General features: G+C 44.1%; 1 protein-coding gene across 1 annotated transcript in view; it reads right to left on the bottom strand.

Annotated features, from left to right (window-relative positions):
• Window positions 1–23873, bottom strand: part of LOC121586754 (gamma-aminobutyric acid type B receptor subunit 2) — a 382125-nt gene that overhangs the window by 133163 nt on the left and 225089 nt on the right. The window contains exon 4 of the mRNA XM_041903715.2: window positions 14882–14983. Coding sequence (XP_041759649.1) covers window positions 14882–14983 — 102 coding nt within the window. The remainder of the gene's footprint in view (window positions 1–14881; window positions 14984–23873) is intronic.

The raw sequence follows: 23873 nt of genomic DNA, 5'->3' as shown, positions 1-23873 counted from the left end.
CAGTTGGTAGAGCATGGCGCTTGCAATGCCAGGATAGTGGGTTCAATTCCCGGGACCACCCATACGCTGCATCCGTGGTGTTTCTTTGCTGGCTATAGGGCAGAGGATGCAATTTCAAGCCACAAAGTGTCAATCCATAACAACACAGCCATTAGTGTCAGCAGGGAGAATTGCTTCCTATCCACAGGGCCAGAGAGGAGAGATCTACATGGAATTTAGAGCACATGCTAGCATGATTGAGTCAGTAAATAGTTCACCACCTCCTCAAAGTAGTAGGAGCATTGAGTAGCGAGGATTTGAAGTCTGAGGTTCCCGGCTCTGCCTCTGACAAGAGCAATCTGTCTGTCACCACTCTGTATTGGTGGTTAACTGCATAGACCGCCCCAACCCATACAATCACACACAAACCATGTGATTAAATTTTGAAACAGGAAGGCCCTGTCATAAGAAGTGCATTATGTAGGGAACAGTTAATATCTGTCCTGTAATGCAACAAACAATCTTTCTCTGAATTCTTTTCTCCCAAATTTCAATCTTGTCTCATCATTGCAGCTCCCCAACGGGCTCATGAGGCGAAGGTCAAGTCATGCGTCCTCTGAAACATGACCAACCAAACCGTGCTTCTTAACACTCGCCCGCTTAACCTGGAAGCCAGCCGCACCAATGTATCGGAGCAAACACCGGTCAACTGACAACCAAGGTCAGCCTGCAGGCACCCGGCCCACCACAAGGAGTTGCTAGAGCGTGATGAGTCAAGTAAAGCCCCCGAGGACAAACCCTCACGACGCTGGGCCAATTGTGCGCCGCACTATGGGACTCCAGTTCACGGAATCAAACCTGGGTCTGTAGTGACACCTCTAGCAATGTGATGCAGTGCCTTAGAATGCTGCGCCATTCGGGAGGCCCGTGGTGTGTTTTTTTGATAACATTTTGTATAGATCTTTCAATACAGTTCAAAGCATTTCCAATGCTGCTTGCTATGGGTATTCCATTGACTGAGTGAAATGTAGCTAGTGGGTAGGCTACCATATTGGACATGAATCAATTTGGTCAAAAACCTTTCACTTCCCATCGCACTTTGATTACAATCGCTTCCTGAAAGTCCATAATTGCTGTGACGCAATACTGTATATACAGTATATATACACTACCGGTCAAAAGTTTTAGGAAACCTACTCATTCAAGGGTTTTTATTTATTTTTACTATTTTCTACATTGTAGAATAATAGTGAAGACATCAAAACTATGATATAACACATTTGGAATCATGTAGTAACCAAAGAAGTGTTAAACAAATCAAAATATATTTTATATTTCAGATTCTTCAAATAGCCACCCTTTGCCCTTTGCACACTCTTGGCATTCTCTCAACCAACTTCATGAGGTAGTCACCTGGAATGCATTTCAATTAACAGGTGTGCCTTCTTAAAAGTTAATTTGTGGAATTTCTTTCCTTCTTAATGCGTTTGAGCCAATCAGTTGTGTTGTGACAAGGTAGCCCCCCAGAAGATAGCCCTATTTGGTAAAAGACCAAGTCCATATTATGGCAAGAACAGCTCAAATAAGCAAAGAGAAACAACAGTCCATCATTACTTTAAGACATGAAGGTCAGTCAATACGGAACATTTCAATAACTTTTAATGTTACTTCAAGTGCAGTCGCAAAAACCATCAAGCGCTATGATGGAACTAGTTCTCATGAGAACCGCCACAGGAATGGAAGACCCAGAGTTACCTCTGCTGTAAGTTCATTAGGAGTTACCAGCCTCAAAAATTGCAGCCCAAATAAAGGACACCAATAAGAAGAAGAGACTTGCTTGGGCCAAGAAACACGAGCAATGGACATTAGACCTGTGGAAATTTGGAGTCCAAATTGGAGATTTTTGGTTTCAGCCGTCGTGTCTTTGTGAGACGCGGTGTGGGTGAACGGATGATCTCCGCATATGTATTTCCCACCGTAAAGCATGGAGGAGGAGGTGTTATGGTGTGGGGGTGAAGAGGCGACTCCGGGATGCTGACCTTCTAGGCAGAGTTGCAAAGAAAAAGCTATATCTCAGACTGCCCATCTTAATCTTTTCTTTTTATTGGCCAGTCTGATATATGGCTTTTTCGTTGCAACTCTGCCTAGAAGGTCAGCATCCCGGAGTCGCCTCTTCACTGTTGACGTTGAGACTGGTGATTTGCGGGTACTATTTAATGAAGCTGCCAGTTGAGGACCTGTGAGGTGCCTGTTTCTCAAACTAGACACTCTAATGTATTTGTCCTCTTGCTCAGTTGTGCACCGGGGCCTCCCACTCCTCTTTCTATTCTGGTTAGAGCCAGTTTGCACTGTTCTGTGAAGGGAGTAGTACACAGCTTTGTACGATATCTTCAGTTTCTTGGCAATTTCTCGCATGGAATAGCCTTCATTTCTCAGAACAAGAATAGACTGACGAGTTTCAGAAGAAAGTGATTTGTTCTGGCCTGTAATCAAACCCACAATTGCTGATGCTCCAGATATTCAACTAGAAGGCCAGTTTTATTGCTTCTTTAGTCAGCAGAACCGTTTTCAGCTGTGCTAACATAATTGCAAAAGGGTTTTCTAATGATTAATTAGCCTTTTAAAATGATACACGTCAACTATGACAGACAAAATGAGAAAAAAAAATCCAGAAAATCACATTGTGGGATTTTCAATGAATTTATTTGCAAATTATGGTGGAAAATAAGTATTTGGTCAATAACAAAAGTTTCTCAATACTTTGTTATATACCCTTTGTTGGCAATGACACAGGTCAAACGTTTTCTGTAAGTCTTCACAAGGTTTTCACACACTGTTGCTGGTATTTTGGCCCATTCCTCCATGCAGATCTCCTCTAGAGCAGTGATGTTTTGGGGCTGTCGCTGGGCAACACAGACTTTCAACTCCCTCCAAAGATTTTCTATGGGGTTGGGATCTGGAGACTGGCTAGGCCACTCCAGGACCTTGAAATGCTTCTTACAAAGCCACTCCTTCATTGCCCGGGCGGTGTGTTTGGGATCATTGTCATGCTGAAAGACCCAGCCACGTTTCATCTTTAATGCCCTTGCTGATGGAAGGAGGTTATCACTCAAAATCTCACGATTCATTATTTCCTTTACACGGATCAGTCGTCCTGGTCCCTTTGCAGAAAAACAGCCCCAAAGCATGATGTTTCCACCCCCATGCTTCACAGTAGGTATGGTGTTCTTTGAATGCAACTCAGCATTCTTTGTCCTCCAAACACGACAAGTTGAGTTTTTACCAAAAAGTTTTATTTTGGTTTCATCTGACTTTCTCCCAATCCTCTTCTGGATCATCCAAATGCACTCTAGCAAACTTCAGACGGGCCTGGACATGTACTGGCTTAAGCAGGGGGACACGTCTGGCACTGCAGGATTTGAGTCACTGGCGGCGTAGTGTATTACTGATGGTAGGCTTTGTTACTTTGGTCCCAGCTCTCTGCAGGTCATTCACTATGTCCCCCCGTGTGGTTCTGGGATTTTTGCTCACCGTTCTTGTGATCATTTTGACCCCACGGGGTGGGATCTTGCGTGGAGCCCCAGATCGAGGGAGATTATCAGTGGTCTTGTATGTCTTCCATTTCCTAATAATTGCTCCCACAGTTGATTTCTTCAAACCAAGCTGCTTACCTATTGCAGATTCAGTCTTCCCAGCCTGGTGCAGGTCTACAATTTTGTTTCTGGTGTCCTTTGACAGCTCTATGGTCTTGGCCATAGTGGAGTTTGGAGTGTGACTGTTTGAGGTTGTGGACAGGTGTCTTTTATACTGATAACAAGTTCAAACATGTGCCATTAATACAGGTAACGAGTGGAGGACAGAGGAGCCTCTTAAAGAAGAAGTTACAGGTCTGTGAGAGCCAGAAATCTTGCTTGTTTGTAGGTGACCAAATACTTATTTTCCACCATAATTTGCAAATAAATTCATAAAAAATCCTACAATGTGATTTTCTGGAATAAAAATTCTCAATTTGTCTGTCATAGTTGACGTGTACCTATGATGAAAATTACAGGCCTCTCTCATCTTTTTAAGTGGGAGAACTTGCACAATTGGTGGCTGACTAAATACTTTTTTCCCCCACTGTATATCTATTTTTATTTTATTTTTTCACAACATGAATCATTTTGTCATCAGTAAAATGACTTAACTTCAACTGTCAACTTTTCAGTCTTTTTAGAAGGACATCATTTCCTGTGACGTAAAGAGAAAAATTGGCAATTTTCTGAACATACACTGCCTTCAGAAAGTATTCACACCCCTTGACTTTTTGCACATTTTGTTGTGTTACAGCCTAAATTTAAAATGTATTACATTTAGATTTTGTGTCACTGATCTACGCACAATACCCCATAATGTCAAAGTGGAATTATGTTTTTAGAAATGTTTACAAAATGAAATGCTGAAATGTCTTGAGTCAATAAGTATTCAACCCCTTTGTTGTGGCAAGCCTAAATAAGTTCAGGAGTAAAAATTTGCTTAACAAGTCACATAATAAGTTGCATGGACTCACTCTGTATGCAGTAATGGTGTTTAACATGATTGTTTAATGACTACCTCATCTCTGTTCCCCACACATACAGTTATCTGTAAGGTCCCTCAGTCAAGCAGTGAATTTGAAGCACTACTGCACTGTTGGAGCTAGGAACACAAGCATTTCGCTACACCCGCAATAACATCTGCTAAATATGTGTATGTGACCAATACAATTTGATTTGATTTTACTTATTCAACCAGGGACCAGGGAGGTTTTCCAATGCCTCGCAAAGAAGGGCATATATTGGTAGACAAAAAATAAAATAAAATAAACTGACATTGAATATCCCTTTGAGCATGGTGAAGTTATTAATTACATTTTGGATGGTGTATCAATACACCCAGTCACTACAAAGATACTGGCCCCTTTCCTAACTCAGTTGCCGGAGAGGAAGGAAACCGCTCAGGGATTTCACCATGAGGCCAATGGTGACTTTAAAACAGTTACAGAGCTTAATAGCTGTGATAGGAGATAATTGAGGATGGATCAACAACATTGTAGTTACTCCACAATACTAACATAAATGAGTGAAAATAAGGAAGCCTGTACAGAATAACAATATACCAAAACATGCATCCTGTTTGCAATAAGGCACTAAAGTAAAACTGCAAAAAATGTGGCAGAGAAATTCACTTTTTGTCCTAAATACAAAGCATTACATAACAAATCCAACACAATACATCACTGAGTACCACGCTTCATATTTTCAAGCATGGTAATGGCTGCATCATGTTATGAGTATGCTTGTCATCGACAAGGGAGTTTTTTTTTGGATAAAAATAAATGGAATAGAGCTAAGCACAGACAAAATCCTAGAGGAAAACTTGGTTCAGTCTGCTTTCCAACAGACACTGGGAGACAAATTCACCTTTGAGCAGGACAATTACCTAAAACACAAGGCCAAATATAGACTGGAGTTGCTTACCAAGAAGACATTGAATGTTCCTGAGTGGCCGAGTTAAAGTTTTGACTTAAATTGGCTTGAAAATCTAAGGCAAGACTTGAAAATGGCTGTCTAACAGTGATCAACAACCAACTTGAAAGAGTTTGAATAATTGTTTTAAGAATAATGGGCAAATATTGTACAATCCAGGTGTGCAAAAGACTCACAGCTGTAATCGCTGCCAAAGGTGATTCTAACATGTATTGACTCAGGGGGTTGAATACTTATCTAATCAAGATATATTAGTGTTTTATTTACTTTACTTTGACATTACAAAGTATTTTGTGTAGATCGTTGACAAAAAAAAAGACAATTTCAATCCATGTTAATCCCACTTTGTAACACAACAAATGTGGAAAAAGTTAAGGGGTGTAAATACTTTCTGAAGGCATTAGCTTGTGTGTCCTCTGACTAGTGACTAATACAATTTTAAACATTCACTCTGCCAACACACCACCTGGGTCTCTCTGCGCCTTGGATTTCACCCTTTATACTGAATAATGATTTAAGTTCAATAGACCGTTACCCAAACCAAACTGAGACATTCTACATATGTCACATATCCATTTATCAGTGGGGAGTCACCATCCTCTGTCATCACAGCTCCAATGGCCTCAGGGTGTTGGATTAACTAAACAGCATTATAATGCTACATACCAGTATGTTTTAGATCCAATAAACATGCTATGCGTAACAGACTCAGGACATAATTCCAACGGGAAATAAAATGTGATGAAAAACCAACCACTTCTGTATTTCGTGCCCATGTGATTCTAGGTTGTTTATGGGTCAAAGTAAAACACACATCCAATGCCCTACAAAATGAAAAGGGTCTTGAAATGCCAAGGCCGTAACCACAAATTGTATAGGTTTATTGGCTGTAAGGGCTGATTTTTCCATCCGTACAACCCGGCCTGGCGTGTGGTCTGCAGTCGCCACCAGCTTTCCCCTATCGCTGCAGAAACCCCATTCAAAAGGCCACTTTGCACCCACAATACCTACAATGCTGTTGTGGACCATACTCATCAGAGCAAGAGTGCATGCTGGGAGTAAGCAGAGTAGTTGGGGGTTATGTGTGGATCACTCTGCTTTGCAGACACTTTTCCTTTTCAGAACCCCTTGGCTCGGCTTGAACCTGGCTCTCGCAGGGTTCTGGTCCTCCCGGGCCTGAATGGTGCCTCTGTTCCCTGGAGGAAGGCACTTAACCCAAATGTCTCCAGCTGTGGGGGAACTGGATATGGACAATACCGGCCTAGAGACATCATCCACCATCCTCTGCCCTGGACCCAGGGGGGGATTGGACGTAGATTGGGTCCCGCGGTTGGAAAAATGGGCCCTGGACTGAAGGTCTCAGAGTTTTATTGCATTTTTACTACTGGTCCGTAATTGACATGTGGCTCTAGTTGCAGGTGGAACTGATAGATGTAGCTCCTTTAACGTTGTTCTGTTTGGGTCCTGGTGGTCTCTGGGATGGAGTTTTATTATGGCTATTTTTATTCACTTTCAGGTCAGGTAGTTACAGTACAGTATGTATTAACCAATTGCAGCAGCTTCCCAGACGATTGATTAATCCATGCTGGCGATGATGTTAGTAACTTCACTCTTGGTTTATTTTGCAGGGGTTAATGTAGTAACACTAAAAACACAACGAGGCTGAGTAACACAACACTAGGCATGATTACATGGCTTTACTGAAGCCTGTGGCTGTGTCCCAAATGGCACCCTATTCCCTATATAGTACACTACTTTTGACCAGGGCACATAGGGCTCTGGTCAAAAGTAGTGCACTATATAGGGCATAGGATGCCATTTGGGACACATACTGTGTGAGGCAAACTAGGCCTGTTCATGAGCATGTACAGTGAGGGAAAAAAATATTTGATCCCCTGCTGATTTTGTACGTTTGCCCACTGACAAAGAAATGATCAGTCTATCATTTTAATGGTAGGTTTATTTGAACAGTGAGAGACAGAATAACAACAAAAAAATCCAGAAGAACGCATGTCAAAAATGTTATAAATTGATTTGCATTTTAATGCAATCAATCAGATTCCAAACTCTCCACCATGGCCAAGACCAAAGAGCTCTCCAAGGATGTCAGGGACAAGATTGTAGATCTACACAAGGCTGGAATGGGCTACAAGACCATCGCCAAGCAGCTTGGTGAGAAGGTGACAACAGTTGGTGCGATTATTCGCAAATGGAAGAAACACAAAATAACTGTCAATCTCCCTCGGCCTGGGGCTCCATGCAAGATCTCACCTCGTGGAGTTGCAATGATCATGAGAACGGTGAGGAATCAGCCCAGAACTACACGGGAGGATCTTGTCAATGATCTCAAGGCAGCTGGGACCATAGTCACCAAGAAAACAATTGGTAATACACTACGCCGTGAAGGACTGAAATCCTGCAGCGCCCGCAAGGTCCCCCTGCTCAAGAAAGCACATATACAGGCCCGTCTGAAATTTGCCAATGAACATCTGAATGATTCAGAGGAGAACTGGGTGAAAGTGTTGTGGTCAGATGAGACCAAAATGGAGCTCTTTGGCATCAACTCAACTCACCGTGTTTGAGGAGGAGGAATGCTGCCTATGACCCCAAGAACATCATCCCCACTGTCAAACATGGAGGTGGAAACATTATGCTTTGGGGGTGTTTTTCTGCTAAGGGGACAGGACAACTTCACCGCATCAAAGGGACGATGGACGGGGCCATGTACCATCAAATCTTGGGTGAGAACCTCCTTCCCTCAGCCAGGGCATTGAAAATGGGTTGTGGATGGGTATTCCAGCATGACAATGACCCAAAACACATGGCCAAGGCAACAAAGGAGTGGCTCAAGAAGAAGCACATTAAGGTCCTGGAGTGGCCTAGCCAGTCTCCAGACCTTAATCCCATAGAAAATCTGTGGAGGGAGCTGAAGGTTCGAGTTGCCAAACTTCAGGCTTGAAACCTTAATGACTTGGAGAAGATCTGCAAGGAGGAGTGGAACAAAATCCCTCCTGAGATGTGTGCAAACCTGGTGGCCAACTACAAGAAACGTCTGACCTCTGTGATTGCCAACAAGGGTTTTGCCACCAAGTACTAAGTCATGTTTTGCAGAGGGGTCAAATACTTATTTCCCTCATTAAAATGCTAATCAATTTATAACATTTTTGACATGCGTTTTTCTGGATTTTTTTGTTGTTATTCTGTCTCTCACTATTCAAATAAACCTACCATTAAAATTATAGACTGGTCATTTCTTTGTCAGTGGGCAAACATACAAAATCAGCAGGGGATCAAATACTTTTTTCCCTCACTGTATATCTGTTTTATAGACTGACCCTGTCCTACCCATTACAGTACCATCGCGTATGGCTTTGATGATTACTCTATGGCAAGAGCTTTTACTAGATCTAATAATGGACGTTGTCTAATTTCCAACACTAAAACACCTGTTTCAAACAACCGACTGACCGATGTGGTTTTCAGTCTGGACCGTGACCAGTTTAATCCAGTGTGTTAGTGCTGGGCTGTAACAAAAACCTGCCCACTCAAAAACCTCCCCACTCAATAGTTCTCCAGGACAGGCGACATTTGAAGACCCTGATCTTAAAGTAAGGCATTAGGTGAGTATTACAGATACATTAGGAGATGCATTGCCATCCTACCACTGGTATAGGCTGATGTGAACTAAACAAAGAGGTGTGATACTGATGTGTTAGAACCAAGGGCAGCAGTGTCGTGAGAAACACATTCTGCAGTTCTCAGCTCTTCGGGGGCTTTAGGAATACCAGAGGTACTACATCAATTTCAAAGCAAATCCAGGAAAATGTTGCAGAGTAGACAACAACATATGGCAAAAAAAATTGTATCATATAACAGCCAATAAAGTGTCTGACACACAGTAGCAGTAGGGGTGTAACGATCCATCTACTACATCGATGTATCGATTTATATTCATATGATCCAACTACATCGATCTGTGCTCGGCGAGTTGGCCTTTTGGACAACATATATCGATCTAACATCGTTTTAAAATGTAATAAATCGATTGTATCGATACTAGGAAATAACCCATTGGATTTAAGCACGTCAGACTTTATATGCAGGGGTGCACATAACTGGTACGCAGATACGCAAGCGCGACAAAAATCAGGAATGCGTAATGCCACTTGTGTTACTACGCGCCTTTGCGTACTTGACCGATCTTCTCATCTAACCTTACACATGACATGTTGCTTGTCAACTACTGTCAGGGATGTCCAAAAAGCAACAGACATTAAGCAGCTTCTTTGGCGTTTCGCCACCTACAAAGAAACGCCAACTGGAGCCAGAGCCGAAGAAAATACTTTTTTCGGAAAAGTGGCTCCAAGATGTGCAGTGGCTTGAAGCTAACGATGAACGCACTGAAATGTGGTGCAAGATTTGCCGCTCAAATCCACATCTAGCAGACAAAACAGGTGCATTTTATAAAGGCTCAAAGAATTTCAACCATCCTTTATTTGACAAACATGAAAAGAGCAAGGAGCACACGAATGTGGCGCAAGCCATTGCTAAAAGCTAGCTGAGAATAAATGTCCAGTCGCCCACTTGCCAGATGGCGAGACAAGCTGAATGAAGAACAGCGGCAAGCTCTGTTTAATATTTTTCTCTTTCCATACTCCGGCAACATGCTGCGGTTAGAGACTCCCTTGTGCACATTCTGTGCACCGCACACACACTGGAGAATTGCGCGAAATCAGCTGATCGCAACGTTCCTTACTGTGAGACATTTCATCGCTCTGTGGTCAAGCTGCTGCAGTTTTATTTACAAAAAGGTGGAGCAAAAAAAACTGCTGCACTGAATAAAGCTATGTGAAGAAAATGGGATCTCCTTTGTGGAACTGGGTAAGTTTCATAATACCAGATGGTCTGCATGGAGGCATGAAACACTGTTAAAAATATCAAGACTATTGCCAGCCATTAAAATGCAACTGGTTACCAGGTATTTATTTCAGTCACACTGGTTGAATTTTTGGCTAAAAGGTTACTGAATCGATTTCAAGTCACTGAATCGTTTCGGATCGTATCGTTCTAAATGAACCAATATCGTCCTTGAATCGTAACGACAACCACGAATCGTGATACAAATCGAATCGTTGTTAAAACGAATCGTTACACCCCTAAGTAGCAGTGTTGGTTATTGCAGAGTCTTGGTTTGATTGTCAGTAGTATCTTTAGTTGATGAAACAGTAATTCCATTGAAGATGTAAGTTGGGTATTCATGAGTCAGTGTATTCATGAGTGCACACCGTAGCAAACCGTTTTGAAACGGAAAATGAGCGTTTGTTATTGAAAAAGTTTAGGTTAGTCGTTCTCTTTTTCGTCCCGTTTTCTTCAGTTTCGTTCCTAATGTACACACCCCTGGTTCATGACCACAGCTTCTCGACAGAGACATGAGTTTCCTCCTGGTATCTTCCTGACGCTACCTCTCTGTTCTTAATCCATTCGGAGGAGCTTTACTTCGTGTGTGAGTGCCTGAGAGGGACATATGGAAAGAAAGAGAGAGAGAAAGAAAGGGAGAGGAAAAAACGAGAGAGAGAGAGAGAGAGAGAGAGAGAGAGAGAGAGAGAGAGAGAGAGAGAGAGAGAGAGAGGATGGGAGAGATATATATATATAGAGTGTAATGTTTACAGAGACAGAGTGTGTGTATGAGAGAGAGAGAGAGAGAGAGAGAGAGAGAGAGAGAGAGAGAGAGAGAGAGAGAGAGAGAGAGAGGGTGTGTGGATGGGAGATATATATATATATATAGAGAGAGAGAGTGTAATGTTTACTGTTAATATTTATTGTTTATTTCACTTATGTTTACTATCTACTTCACTTGCTTTGGCAATGTTAACATACGTTTCCCACGCCAATAAAGCCCTTAAATTGAATTGAATTGAGAGAGAGACAGAGTGTGTGTATGGGAGAGAGAGCGAGACAGAGGGTGTGTGGAGAGAGAGTGCATGGGAGATCAAGAAAAAAAAAGAGAAACATAAGAGAAACAAACACTACAGTCCCTATCTGATGGTGGTTGTCTGTTTCAGCCCTTGTACACTACAGTCCCTATCTGATGGTGGTTGTCTGTTTCAGCCCCTGTACAGTACAGTCCCTATCTGATGGTGGTTGTCTGTTTCAGCCCCTGTACAGTACAGTCCCTATCTGATGGTGGTTGTCTGTTTCAGCCCTTGTACACTACAGTCCCTATCTGATGGTGGTTGTCTGTTTCAGCCCCTGTACAGTACAGTCCCTATCTGATGGTGGTTGTCTGTTTCAGCCCCTGTACAGTACAGTCCCTATCTGATGGTGGTTGTCTGTTTCAGCCCCTGTACAGTACAGTCCCTACCTGATGGTTGTTGTCTGTTTCAGCCCCTGTACAGTACAGTCCCTATCTGATGGTGGTTGTCTGATTCAGCCCCTGTACACTACAGTCCCTATCTGATGGTGGTTGTCTGTTTCAGCCCCTGTACAGTACAGTCCCTATCTGATGGTGGTTGTCTGTTTCAGCCCTTGTACACTACAGTCCCTATCTGATGGTGGTTGTCTGTTTCAGCCCCTGTACAGTACAGTCCCTATCTGATGGTGGTTGTCTGTTTCAGCCCTTGTACACTACAGTCCCTATCTGATGGTGGTTGTCTGTTTCAGCCCCTGTACAGTACAGTCCCTATCTGATGGTGGTTGTCTGTTTCAGCCCTTGTACAGTACAGTCCCTATCTGATGGTGGTTGTCTGTTTCAGCCCCTGTACAGTACAGTCCCTATCTGATGGTGGTTATCTGTTTCAGCCCCTGTACAGTACAGTCCCTATCTGATGGTGGTTGTCTGTTTCAGCCCCTGTACAGTACCGTCCCTACCTGATGGTTGTTGTCTGTTTCAGCCCCTGTACAGTACAGTCCCTATCTGATGGTGGTTGTCTGTTTCAGCCCCTGTACACTACAGTCCCTATCTGATGGTGGTTGTCTGTTTCAGCCCCTGTATAGTACAGTCCCTATCTGATGGTGGTTGTCTGTTTCAGCCCCTGTACAGTACCTACCTGATGGTTGTTGTCTGTTTCAGCCCCTGTACAGTACAGTCCCTATCTGATGGTGGTTGTCTGTTTCAGCCCCTGTACAGTACCGTCCCTACCTGATGGTTGTTGTCTGTTTCAGCCCCTGTACAGTACAGTCCCTATCTGATGGTGGTTGTCTGTTTCAGCCCTTGTACACTACAGTCCCTATCTGATGGTGGTTGTCTGTTTCAGCCCCTGTACAGTACAGTCCCTATCTGATGGTGGTTGTCTGTTTCAGCCCCTGTACAGTACAGTCCCTATCTGATGGTGGTTGTCTGTTTCAGCCCCTGTACAGTACAGTCCCTATCTGATGGTGGTTGTCTGTTTCAGCCCCTGTACAGTACAGTCCCTATCTGATGGTTGTTGTCTGTTTCAGCCCCTGTACAGTACCTACCTGATGGTTGTTGTCTGTTTCAGCCCCTGTACAGTACAGTCCCTATCTGATGGTGGTTGTCTGTTTCAGCCCCTGTACAGTACAGTCCCTATCTGATGGTGGTTGTCTGTTTCAGCCCCTGTACACTACAGTCCCTATCTGATGGTGGTTGTCTGTTTCAGCCCCTGTATAGTACAGTCCCTATCTGATGGTGGTTGTCTGTTTCAGCCCCTGTACAGTACCTACCTGATGGTTGTTGTCTGTTTCAGCCCCTGTACAGTACAGTCCCTATCTGATGGTGGTTGTCTGTTTCAGCCCCTGTACAGTACCGTCCCTACCTGATGGTTGTTGTCTGTTTCAGCCCCTGTACAGTACAGTCCCTATCTGATGGTGGTTGTCTGTTTCAGCCCTTGTACACTACAGTCCCTATCTGATGGTGGTTGTCTGTTTCAGCCCCTGTACAGTACAGTCCCTATCTGATGGTGGTTGTCTGTTTCAGCCCCTGTACAGTACAGTCCCTATCTGATGGTGGTTGTCTGTTTCAGCCCCTGTACAGTACAGTCCCTATCTGATGGTGGTTGTCTGTTTCAGCCCCTGTACAGTACAGTCCCTATCTGATGGTTGTTGTCTGTTTCAGCCCCTGTACAGTACCTACCTGATGGTTGTTGTCTGTTTCAGCCCCTGTACAGTACAGTCCCTATCTGATGGTGGTTGTCTGTTTCAGCCCCTGTACAGTACAGTCCCTACCTGATGGTTGTTGTCTGTTTCAGCCCCTGTACAGTACAGTCCCTATCTGATGGTGGTTGTCTGTTTCAGCCCCTGTACAGTACAGTCCCTATCTGATGGTGGTTGTCTGTTTCAGCCCCTGTACAGTACAGTCCCTATCTGATGGTTGTTGTCTGTTTCAGCCCCTGTACAGTACAGTCCCTATCTGATGGTGGTTGTCTGTTTCAGCCCCTGTACAGTACCGTCTCTACCTGATGGTTGTTGTCTGTTTCAGCCCCTGTACAGTACAGTCCCTATCTGATGGTGGTTGTCTGTTTCAGCACCGCGGGCAGCGTCTGACTGCTACTTTCTCTCTAGGATTCCCATCACTACTACAGATGTAAACTACAGTCTATTGGTGGCTACACACATCATTCCATATGCCATAGCAACACTTCCTGCTCCAGACTGACTGACACGTGTCACAGTTTCTTATCCCATTACATGGGAACAGGGGGACAGGCAACCGAATGGAGAGATGAGAGAGGAGTTAACCAATCATGTGTCAGAGCTGTCACAGCCCGACCCGTCCCAAAGAGAGGGCTTTAAGGAATTGCGAGACGTAGGATCATTTGCATTTTTTACTCTGATCAGCTTAAAATGTCAGCTTTACGCACATACATGTAATTTTTAGAAAGCCTCATAGTTCCCTTTCTCTGTTTGTGTGTGTGTGCTTGTGCGTGTATGCGTGTGAGTGTGAGAGAGAGAGAGAGTGTGTCTCTGTGAGGCTTCGCCAGCTCTTATGTGATGTGAGTTGATCAGAGAGCTGAGAAGCCTGGGGAGTGAGGGTCTTGGACAGTGTTGTCTAAGACTATAATCGGCTACCTCAGCTCCACTTAGGGTTCACGGGGTCACAGCTAGTGTGTGCGTAACAGCGGTAGGTCATTATGGGTCACTGTCCAAACTCTCAGAGCTACTGACATAACGGTGTCAACCAGTGTTGAGGAAGAGGAATACTGGTCTTAGTACTGTAACACACTGTATACTGTAAGAGATGATCAAACAACCCCATACAGTACATCTGTTCGTTTCCTCCAGTCAATACAGGAAGGTCTTTGAAACATACCAGTGTTACTACAGTAATATCAAGATCAAGATGAGACACTTCTTACTGTAATTCCTAAGGTGTTCTGGTCTGGTTCCACAGCACAGTAAGTACCTATGCAGTTCTGTAACTGGTTTTGTGGATCACTAACCTTGAGCTTCTTGACGTTGACACAGGGGTCGTTGGAGAAGCTCTCGGTGTCAGCGATCTGGATGTCCGCCTTTTCCAGCTCATTGGTCAAGTCATTCCTCACCTGAGAGAGAGCGATAAAGAGAGAGAGAGGGAGATGGAGGGGGGGGGGGGTTATAATGAATCATCATGTCATATCAGGTCTTATTTGTATAGCGCTTTTTTAAAGATATATTTCGGACAAAGTGCTTACTAACAGCAGAGGCGATAGACGGTGGCAAGCAATAACTCCTTGGGTAGGAAGAAACTTTGAGAGTACCCCAGACCAGACATTTAGTTAGAGGGGGAACTAGCTGGTGATGTCCACCCAGAGTAAGGTCTAATTGCACTGTTCTCCTCTGTTCTCTGATTAATGATTCGCTCCACTTTATAAAGACGGTGTCTGTCTCCCAAATGGCACCCTATTCCTATATAGTGCACTACTTTTGTCCTGGTCAAAACTAGTGAACTACATATGGAATAGGGTGCCAGCCTGGAAGCATCCTGCCTGCCTGTGGACAACCTCCAGTGGACCCTGCACCCCTACTGAGATTTGGACAGACTTCAGTTATTTCTCTGTTAATTTAGTCTCAGTATCCCCCCAGCTGAAACCATTTGTAATTGTCAATTAATACAGAATATAAATTAGACTTCCGGAAAAAGAAAATTGCCTCTTGGTTCCCATCGAGTCTCAAGCACTCGATATATGTTGCTGAGGTAATGCTGACTTAACACCGGGGGAGTAGTGGTCTTTTAGGGATGCTGGGGGAAAACATGCAGCTGTTACTGCTGAATGCAACATGAGGCAGACACAGTAGAGTGCAGAAATATCACTCTTTGCTTAGGAGGTCATGTATACTGAAAAGTGTGTCTCATAGTAGACCCATGTGTGTATGAGTGAAGAGAGGCAGAGAGAGGGAGGGAGAGCGAGAGAGAGAGCGAGAAGCTTTTGACTCAATTTGGCATTAGGGTCTGCTATTCAAATTGATGTAAAGCAGTGTCGTGGGAAAAACATACAACATTATAAAATACATGTACACAAACAACAAGTGTGCGGTTAAAATTGGCAAAAACACACACATTTCTCTCCACAGGGCTGTGGGGTGAGACAGGGATGCAGGTTGAGCCCCACCCTCTTCAACAAATATATCAACGAATTGGTGAGGGCACTAGAACAGTCTGCAGCACCCGGCCTCACCCTACTAGAATCTGAAGTCAAATGTATACTGTTTGATGATGATCTGGTGCTTCTGTCCCCAACCAAGGAGGGCCTACAGCAGCACCTAGATCTTCTGCACAGATTCTGTCAGACCTGGGCCCTGACAGTAAGTCTCAGTAAGACAAAAATAATGGTGTTCCAAAAAAGGTCCAGGTGCCAGGACCACAAATACAAATTCCATCTAGACACTATTGCCCTAAAGCACACAAATAATTATACCAACCAAAATGGGACAAACACCAAATTGAGACTCTACATTTATATATTTTCCTTTTTGTACTTAAACTATTTGGGAGGGAGGAAGGGAGGGAGGGAGGGGAGAGAGAGAGAGAGAGAGAGAGAGAGAGAGAGAGAGAGAGAGAGAGAGAGAGAGAGAGAGAGAGAGAGAGAGAGAGAGAGAGAGAGAGAGAGAGAGAGAGAAGGACGAGAGCGAGAGAGAGAGCTCCAGGGGGGAGGTCTGCAGCAGAAGGCTGACCGGCCGTCGAGGCGAGAGGGGAACTCCAGAGGATTAGTGGGATAGTAGCCAGCCCTGGAGGGGGGTGAGTACGCTACAGTGTGATGAAATGCATTATGCAGTTAACACTGAAGTGACCTGTTAAGTGAACCAGAATAGACACATAAACAGGAAGCATTGTGAGTACTACAGCGATCGCTAGGCAGGTGAAAAAGGCTTTAAGAGCCACGTGGCATGAGTCAGTCATGTGTTTGGGGTGTGTGTTAATGCATGTGTGTATCTGTGTGCATGCGTGTTTGTGCTTCAGTCTGTGTACTTCACTTGTAAACAGCATATCTAGGACATATTGGCCCCCTACCCTATATTAATTGGGAAGCTAATATATAGTTGATGCATTGAGCCACCACAGTGGTAGGTAATGGATGTGGGGAGGTAGATGACAATGTGAAGAGAAATAGGTTTGCCTTCCTGTGCCATGTTGACTCCCGTAGTGGTTCATCTTTCTGTGGACTAAACCATCGCTGTGTCCCAAATCGCACCCCATTCCCTATTTCGTACTTTTCACCAGGGCCCATCAGGAAACCCATAGGGCTCTGGTCAAAAGTAGTGTACTAAAAACTGTAGGGAGTAGGGTGCCATTTGGGACGCAACCCAGGCACACCGTGCGGCCTTCCTCTCATTCTCCCTGATTCATTCTCTTGGCCTCACAAACTCCCAGCTATAACTCGACCACCAATTCATCTATGCTCAATTCACAACAGCTATGACAAAATGCACTGTTAAACTAAACCAGGTCAATAAACACACACATAGGAACATGCGCAAGATCGAAAGCATGCACACATACACACACACACACACAAACGCACATACACACACTCAAACACACAGACGTTCTGTGGGGCCGCAGATGGATTTGTCCACTTTCGTTGGGAATGGAAGGAACACGACATCTAACAAATGGAAAGCTCTTGAGAGAGAGAAGGGCCGCTCTTCTAGGAAACCGTCTGTCAGTGTTCAAGTGTCTCCTTGTTTATGTCTGATTTGGGCCTGTAGATCCTGAACAGCATCAGAACCAAATGTATTAGCTTGTCTGCTGCAACTTATTGTTCCTGAAGAGTAAAACCAGGTTGTATTGATCCAGTAACGTTGCCAAGCTGTTTTTCTACACATAGCAGAGCGTTGAGGTAATGTTGGACAACCCCACATGAAAAAAATACCATAGTAAACTATTGTATGAATAGTATAGTATTCACTGTAGTGTTTTTGTGGATTTTACTGTAGTATTTACTGTAGTATTTTCATTTACAGTTAACTATAGTATAAATACTGTAGTGTTTTTGCATACATTACTATCATATTTTACTATCTTTGACATAGAAGTGGAGAGCAAATGTTCCATAATCTGTACATTTTAGTCTTTTTTTTTTTCATACTGGCCCCACGTGGGAATCGAACCCACAACCCTGGCATTGCAAGCGCCATGCTCTACCAACTGAGCTACACGGGGTAGGTAAATAGATAGGTAGGTAGGTAGGCAGGTAGGTGGGTAGGTGGGTGGGTAGGTAGGTAAGAGTCTGAACGGATAGCTTCTGCTCTATTCTATAAACTGTAGGTAGGTAGGACTGGTGTCTGAACAGATAACTTCTTGTCTTTTCTATAACCTGTAGGGAACACAATATATGGTATCAACTTGGCATGTAGGTTTCTCACTTACGGGTGGCACAAATAGTGAGATTTTACTGAGTTACAGACATGATCCTGGCGCCGAAGAAGATGGCGGCCTCGCGACTAGCTCTTAGGAAACTTTGCAGTATTTTGTTTTTTTATGTATTATTTTTTACATTATTAGCTCAGAAAGTGTTTTGCATCATTACATACAGCCGGGAAAAACTATTGGATATCAGAGCGGCGTTAACTCACCAGCATTACGACCAGGAATACGACTTTCCTGAAGCAGATCCTTTGTTTGCGCTACCCAGGGCAACTGAATTGATTCCAGCGGCTGACCCAAAACATCGCCGGCGGAGGAGAGGCACTCGGAGCGGTCTGCTGGTTCAATTTAGGAGGCGCGCACACCACCCACCGCTTCCAAGTATTCTACTCGCTAATGTTCAGTCTTTGGTTAACAAGGTTGACGAATTACGGGCAAGGATTTCTTTCCAGAGAGACATGAAGGCCTGTAACATACTCTGTTTCACGGAAACATGGCCCTCTTGGGATATTCTGTCGGAATCGGTCGAGGCAGATGGATTCTCAGTTCATCGCGCAGACAGGAATAAATATCTCTCCGGGAAGCGGAAGGGCGGAGGTGTGTGTTTCATGATTAACGACTCATGGTGTAATTGTAGTAACATACAGGAACTCGAGTCTTTCTGTTCACCCGACCTAGAATATCTCACAATCAAATGCCGACCGTATTATCTCCCAAGATAATTTTCTTCGGTTATAGTCACGGCCGTGTATATCCCCCCTCAAGCCGATACCATGACGGCCCTCAAAGAACTTCACTGGACCTTATGCAAACTGGAAACCACATATCCCGAGGCTGCATTTATTGTAGCCGGGGATTTTAACAAAGCAAATTTGAGGACTAGGCTGCTGAAGTTCTATCAACATATCGACTGTTGTACTCGCGCTGCTAAAATCCTCAACCATTGCTATTCGAACTTCCGGGATGGTTATGAGGCCCTCCCCCACCCTCCTTTCGGCAAATCTGACCACGACTCCATTTTGCTTCTCCCTTCCTATAGGCAGAAACTCAAACAGGAAGTACCCATGCTAAGGACTATTCAACGCTGGTCTGACCAATCGGAATCCACGCTTCAAGATTGTTTTGATCACGCGGACTGGGATATGTTCCGGGTAGCTTCCGAAAATAATTTAGACGTATACACTGAAACGGTGACTGAGTTTATCAGGAAGTGTATAGGTGATGTTGTGCCCACTGTGACTATTAAAACCTACCCTAACCAGAAACTGTGGATAGATGGCAGCATTCACACAAATCTGAAAGCGCGAACCACTGCATTCAACCATGGCAAGGTGACTGGGAATATGGCAGAATACAAACAGTGTAGCTACTCACTCCGCAAGGCAATTAAACTGGCAAAACATCAGTATAGAGACAAAGTGGAGTCGCAATTCAACGGCTCAGACACGAGACATATGTGGCAGGGTCTACAGACAATCACGGACTACAAAAGGAAAACCAGCCACGTTGCCGACACCGACGTCTCGCTTCCAGACAAGCTAAACACCTTCTTCGCCCGCTTTGAGGATAACACAGTGCCACTGATGAGGCCCACTACCAAGGACTGTGGCCTCCCCTTCTCCATGGCCGACGTGATTAAGACATTTAAGCATGTTAACCCCCGCAAGGCGGCCGACCCAGACGGCATCCCTAACCGCGTCCTCAGAGCATGCGCAGACCAACTGGCCACCATTGTTCCTGTACCCAAGAAAGCAAAGGTAACTGAACTAAATGACTATTGCCCTGTAGCACTTACCTCTGTCATCATGAAGTGCTTAGAGAGACTAGTCAAGGATCATATCACCTCTACCTTACCTCTCACCCTAGACCCACTTCAATTTGCTTACCGCCCCAATAAATCCACAGACGATGCAATCGTCATCACACTGGACACTGCCCTATCCCATCTGGACAAGAGGAATACCTATGTAAGAATGTTGTTCATTGACTATAGCTCAGCATTCAACACCATAGTACCCTCCAAGCTCATCATTAAACTTGAGGCCCTGGGTCTGAACACCGCCCTGTGCAACTGGGTCCTGGACTTCCTGACGGGCCGCCCCCAGGTGGTGAAGGTAGGAAACAACACTCAATTTCGCTGATCCTCAACACTGGGGCCCCACAAGTACGTTTGCCCACTGACAAAGAAATGATCAGTCTATAATTTTAATGGTAGGTTTATTTGAACAGTGAGAGACAGAATAACACCAAAAAAATCCAGAAAAACGCATGTCAAAAATTGTATTAATTGATTTGCATTTTAATGAGGGAAATAAGTATTTCACCCCCTCTCAATCAGAAAGATTTCTGGCTCCCAGGTGTCTTTTATACAGGTAACGAGCTGAGATTAGGAGCACACTCTTAAAGGGAGTGCTCCTAATCTCAGTTTGTTACCTGTATAAAAGACACCTGTCCACAGAAGCAATCAATCAATCAGATTCCAAACTCTCCACCATGGCCAAGACCAAAGAGCTCTCCAAGGATGTCAGGGACAAGATTGTAGACCTACACAAGCCTGTAAATAGCCATCACTAGCACATTAGAGGCTGCAGCTGCCTATTGAAATCACTGGCCACTTTAAGAAATGGAACACTAGTCACTTTAATAATGTTTACATATCTTGCACTACACATCTCATATGTACTGTATATACTGCATTCTATTCTATAATATTCTGCTGTATCTTAGTCCATGCCGCTCTGTCATTGCTTGTCCATATATGTATATATTCTTAAATCCCATTTCTTACTAGTTTTGTGTGTATTGGGTATATGTTTTGAAATTGTTAGATATTACTTGTTAGATATTACTGCACTGTCGGAGCTAGAAGTGCAAGCATTTCGCTACACCCTCTATAACATCTGCTAAACACGTGTATGTGACAAATTTGATTTGATTTGATTTATAAGGAAATCAGTCAATTAAAATAAATAAATTAGTCCCTAATCTATCAATTTCACATGACTGGGAATACAGATATACATCTGTTGGTCACAGGTACTTAAAAAAAAAGTAAGGGCATGGATCAGAAAACCAGTCAGTATCTGATGTGACCACCATTTCCCTAATGCAGCGTGACACATCTCCTTCTCATTGAGTTGATCAGACTGTGTATTGTGGCCTGTGTAATGTTGTCCCACTCCTCTTCAATGGCTGTGCGAAATTGCTGGATATTAAAGGGAACTGGATGTCTGGTGAGTATGCAGGCTATGAAAGAACTGGGACATTTTCAGCTTCCAGGAATTGTGTACAGATCCTTGCAACATGGGGCTGTGTATTATCATGCTGAAACATGAGGTGATGGCAGCAGATGAATGGCACGACAATGGGCCTCAGGATCTCATCATGGTATCTCTATGCATTCAAATTGCCATCGATTAAATGCATTTGTGTTCGTTGTCCGTAGCTTATGCCTGCCCATACCATAACCCCACCGCCACCATGGGGCACTCTGTTCACAACGTTGACATCAGCAAACAGCTCACCCACACAACGCCATAAACGCTGTCTGCCATCTGGCCAGTACAGTTGAAACCGGGATTCATCTGTGAAAAGCACACTTCTCCAGCGTGCCAGTGGCCATCGAAGGTGAGCCCTCTGAAGTCGGTTACTACGCCGAACTGCAGTCAGGTTAAGACCCTGGTGAGGATGATGAGCACGCAGATGAGCTTCCCTGAGATGGTTTCTAACAGTTTGTGTAGAAATTCTTCGGTTGTGCAAACCCACAGTTTCATCAGCTGACCGGGTGGCTGGTCTCAGACAATCCCGCAGGGGAAGAAGCCGGATGTGGAGGTCCTGGGCTAGCATGATTACACGTGGTCTGCGGTTGTGAGGCCGGTTGGACGTACTGTCAAATTCTCAAAAACGATGTTGGAGGCAGCTTATGGTAGAGAAATTAACATTACATTCTCTGGCAACAACTCTGGTGGACATTCCTGCAGTCAGCATGCCAATTGCACGCTCCCTCAAAACTTGAGACATCTGTGGCATTGTGTTGTGTGACAAAACTACACATTTTAGAGTGGCCTTTTATTATCCCCAGCACAAGGTGCACCTGTGTAATGATCATGCTGTTTAATCAGCTTCTTAATATGCCACACCTGTCTGGTGGATGGATTATCTTGGCAAAGGAGAAATGCTCACTAACAGGGATGTAAAAAATTTGTGCAAAACGTGAGAGAAAAAAGCTTTTTGTGTGTATGGAAAACGTTTGGGATCTTTTATTTCAGCTCATGAAACATGGGACCAACACTTTACATGTTGCATTTATATTTATGTTCAGTATAGATTCCCTACAGTGTAAATCAATCTTATAATACTGCGAGAGAGAAAGAGAGAGAGAGAGAAAGAAAGAGAGAGAGAGAGAGAGGCCAATGAAAGGGCAAAATGTTTTTGAAGGAAAACAGCTACTTTACATTCATAAAAACCCATTAAAACCCAGAGACATATTCCTTTGTGAAGCATCCAATTCAAACTCATTATCCCCATCAAACACACACAAACCCCCACCGAAGCAATCTATACTCAGAGATGTAGTGTTCTCACACACACAAGGCCATTCCAGAACACCAGGCAGTGCAGAAGTAATCCAGGTGACATTTGACAATGGCCCAAATGGCACCCAGCAGCATTTTTTAAATTTATTTTTAACCTTTATTTAACCAGGTAAGCCAGTTGAGAACAAGTTCTCATTTACAACTGCGACCTGGCCAAGATAAAGCAAAGCAAAGCAAAGCAGTGCGATAAGGAGGTGTCTGTTTCCTCTCATGACCCATCCTTACCATCAGCCTCCCAGACCTCATTCAGCCTGGCAGACTGCACCTGAGATCCATCCCAAATGGCATCCTGTTCCCTATGGGCCCTGGTTGAAAGTAGTGAACTATAAAGGGAATAGGGTGCCATTTGGGAAGCAACCTCTGATGTCTCAACACGCCGCCTCACAGCCCCCGCCCACAGGGCGTGGCCAGAGGGGATTACAGAGAGGAATGATGTAGAGATGGTAAGAGAATACAGGATACAGTAGAGACCTGCTGACAAAGGATACAGGTCTTTGGGTGACGTGTTTGTGTGTGTGTGTGTGTGTGTGTGTGTGTGTGTGTGTGTGTGTGTGTGTGGACGTGATTAACTATACAATTTGACCAACTGGGGACATTTTGTTGGTCCCCACAAGGTCAAATGCTATTTCTAGGGGGTTTAGGGTTAAGGTTAGAATTAGTGTTAGGGTTAGAATTAGGTTTAGAGTTAGGAGCTAGGATTAGGGTTAAGGTTAGGTTTTTGGGTTAGGGTTAGGGTAATGGTACGGGTTAGGGTACGGGTTAGGTTTAGGGTTAGGGGTTAGGGAAAATAGGATTTTGAATGGGATTGAATTGTATTTCCCCACAAGGTTAGCTGCACAAGACTGTGTGTGTGTGTGTGTGTGTGTGTGTGTGTGTGTGTGTGTGTGTAAGAGAGAAAGGGGAGGAAGGGACAAAGATATCCTTCATTGTCTGGGATTCCCTATCATCCCATAACACCAACACACACACACAGACACACGCACACAAACACAC

Source organism: Coregonus clupeaformis, chromosome 17 (genome assembly GCF_020615455.1).
Source record: "Coregonus clupeaformis isolate EN_2021a chromosome 17, ASM2061545v1, whole genome shotgun sequence".
NCBI lineage: Eukaryota > Metazoa > Chordata > Actinopteri > Salmoniformes > Salmonidae > Coregonus > Coregonus clupeaformis.
Note: the sequence above shows the minus strand (reverse complement) of the source record. Positions and strands in the feature narration are given on the sequence as shown.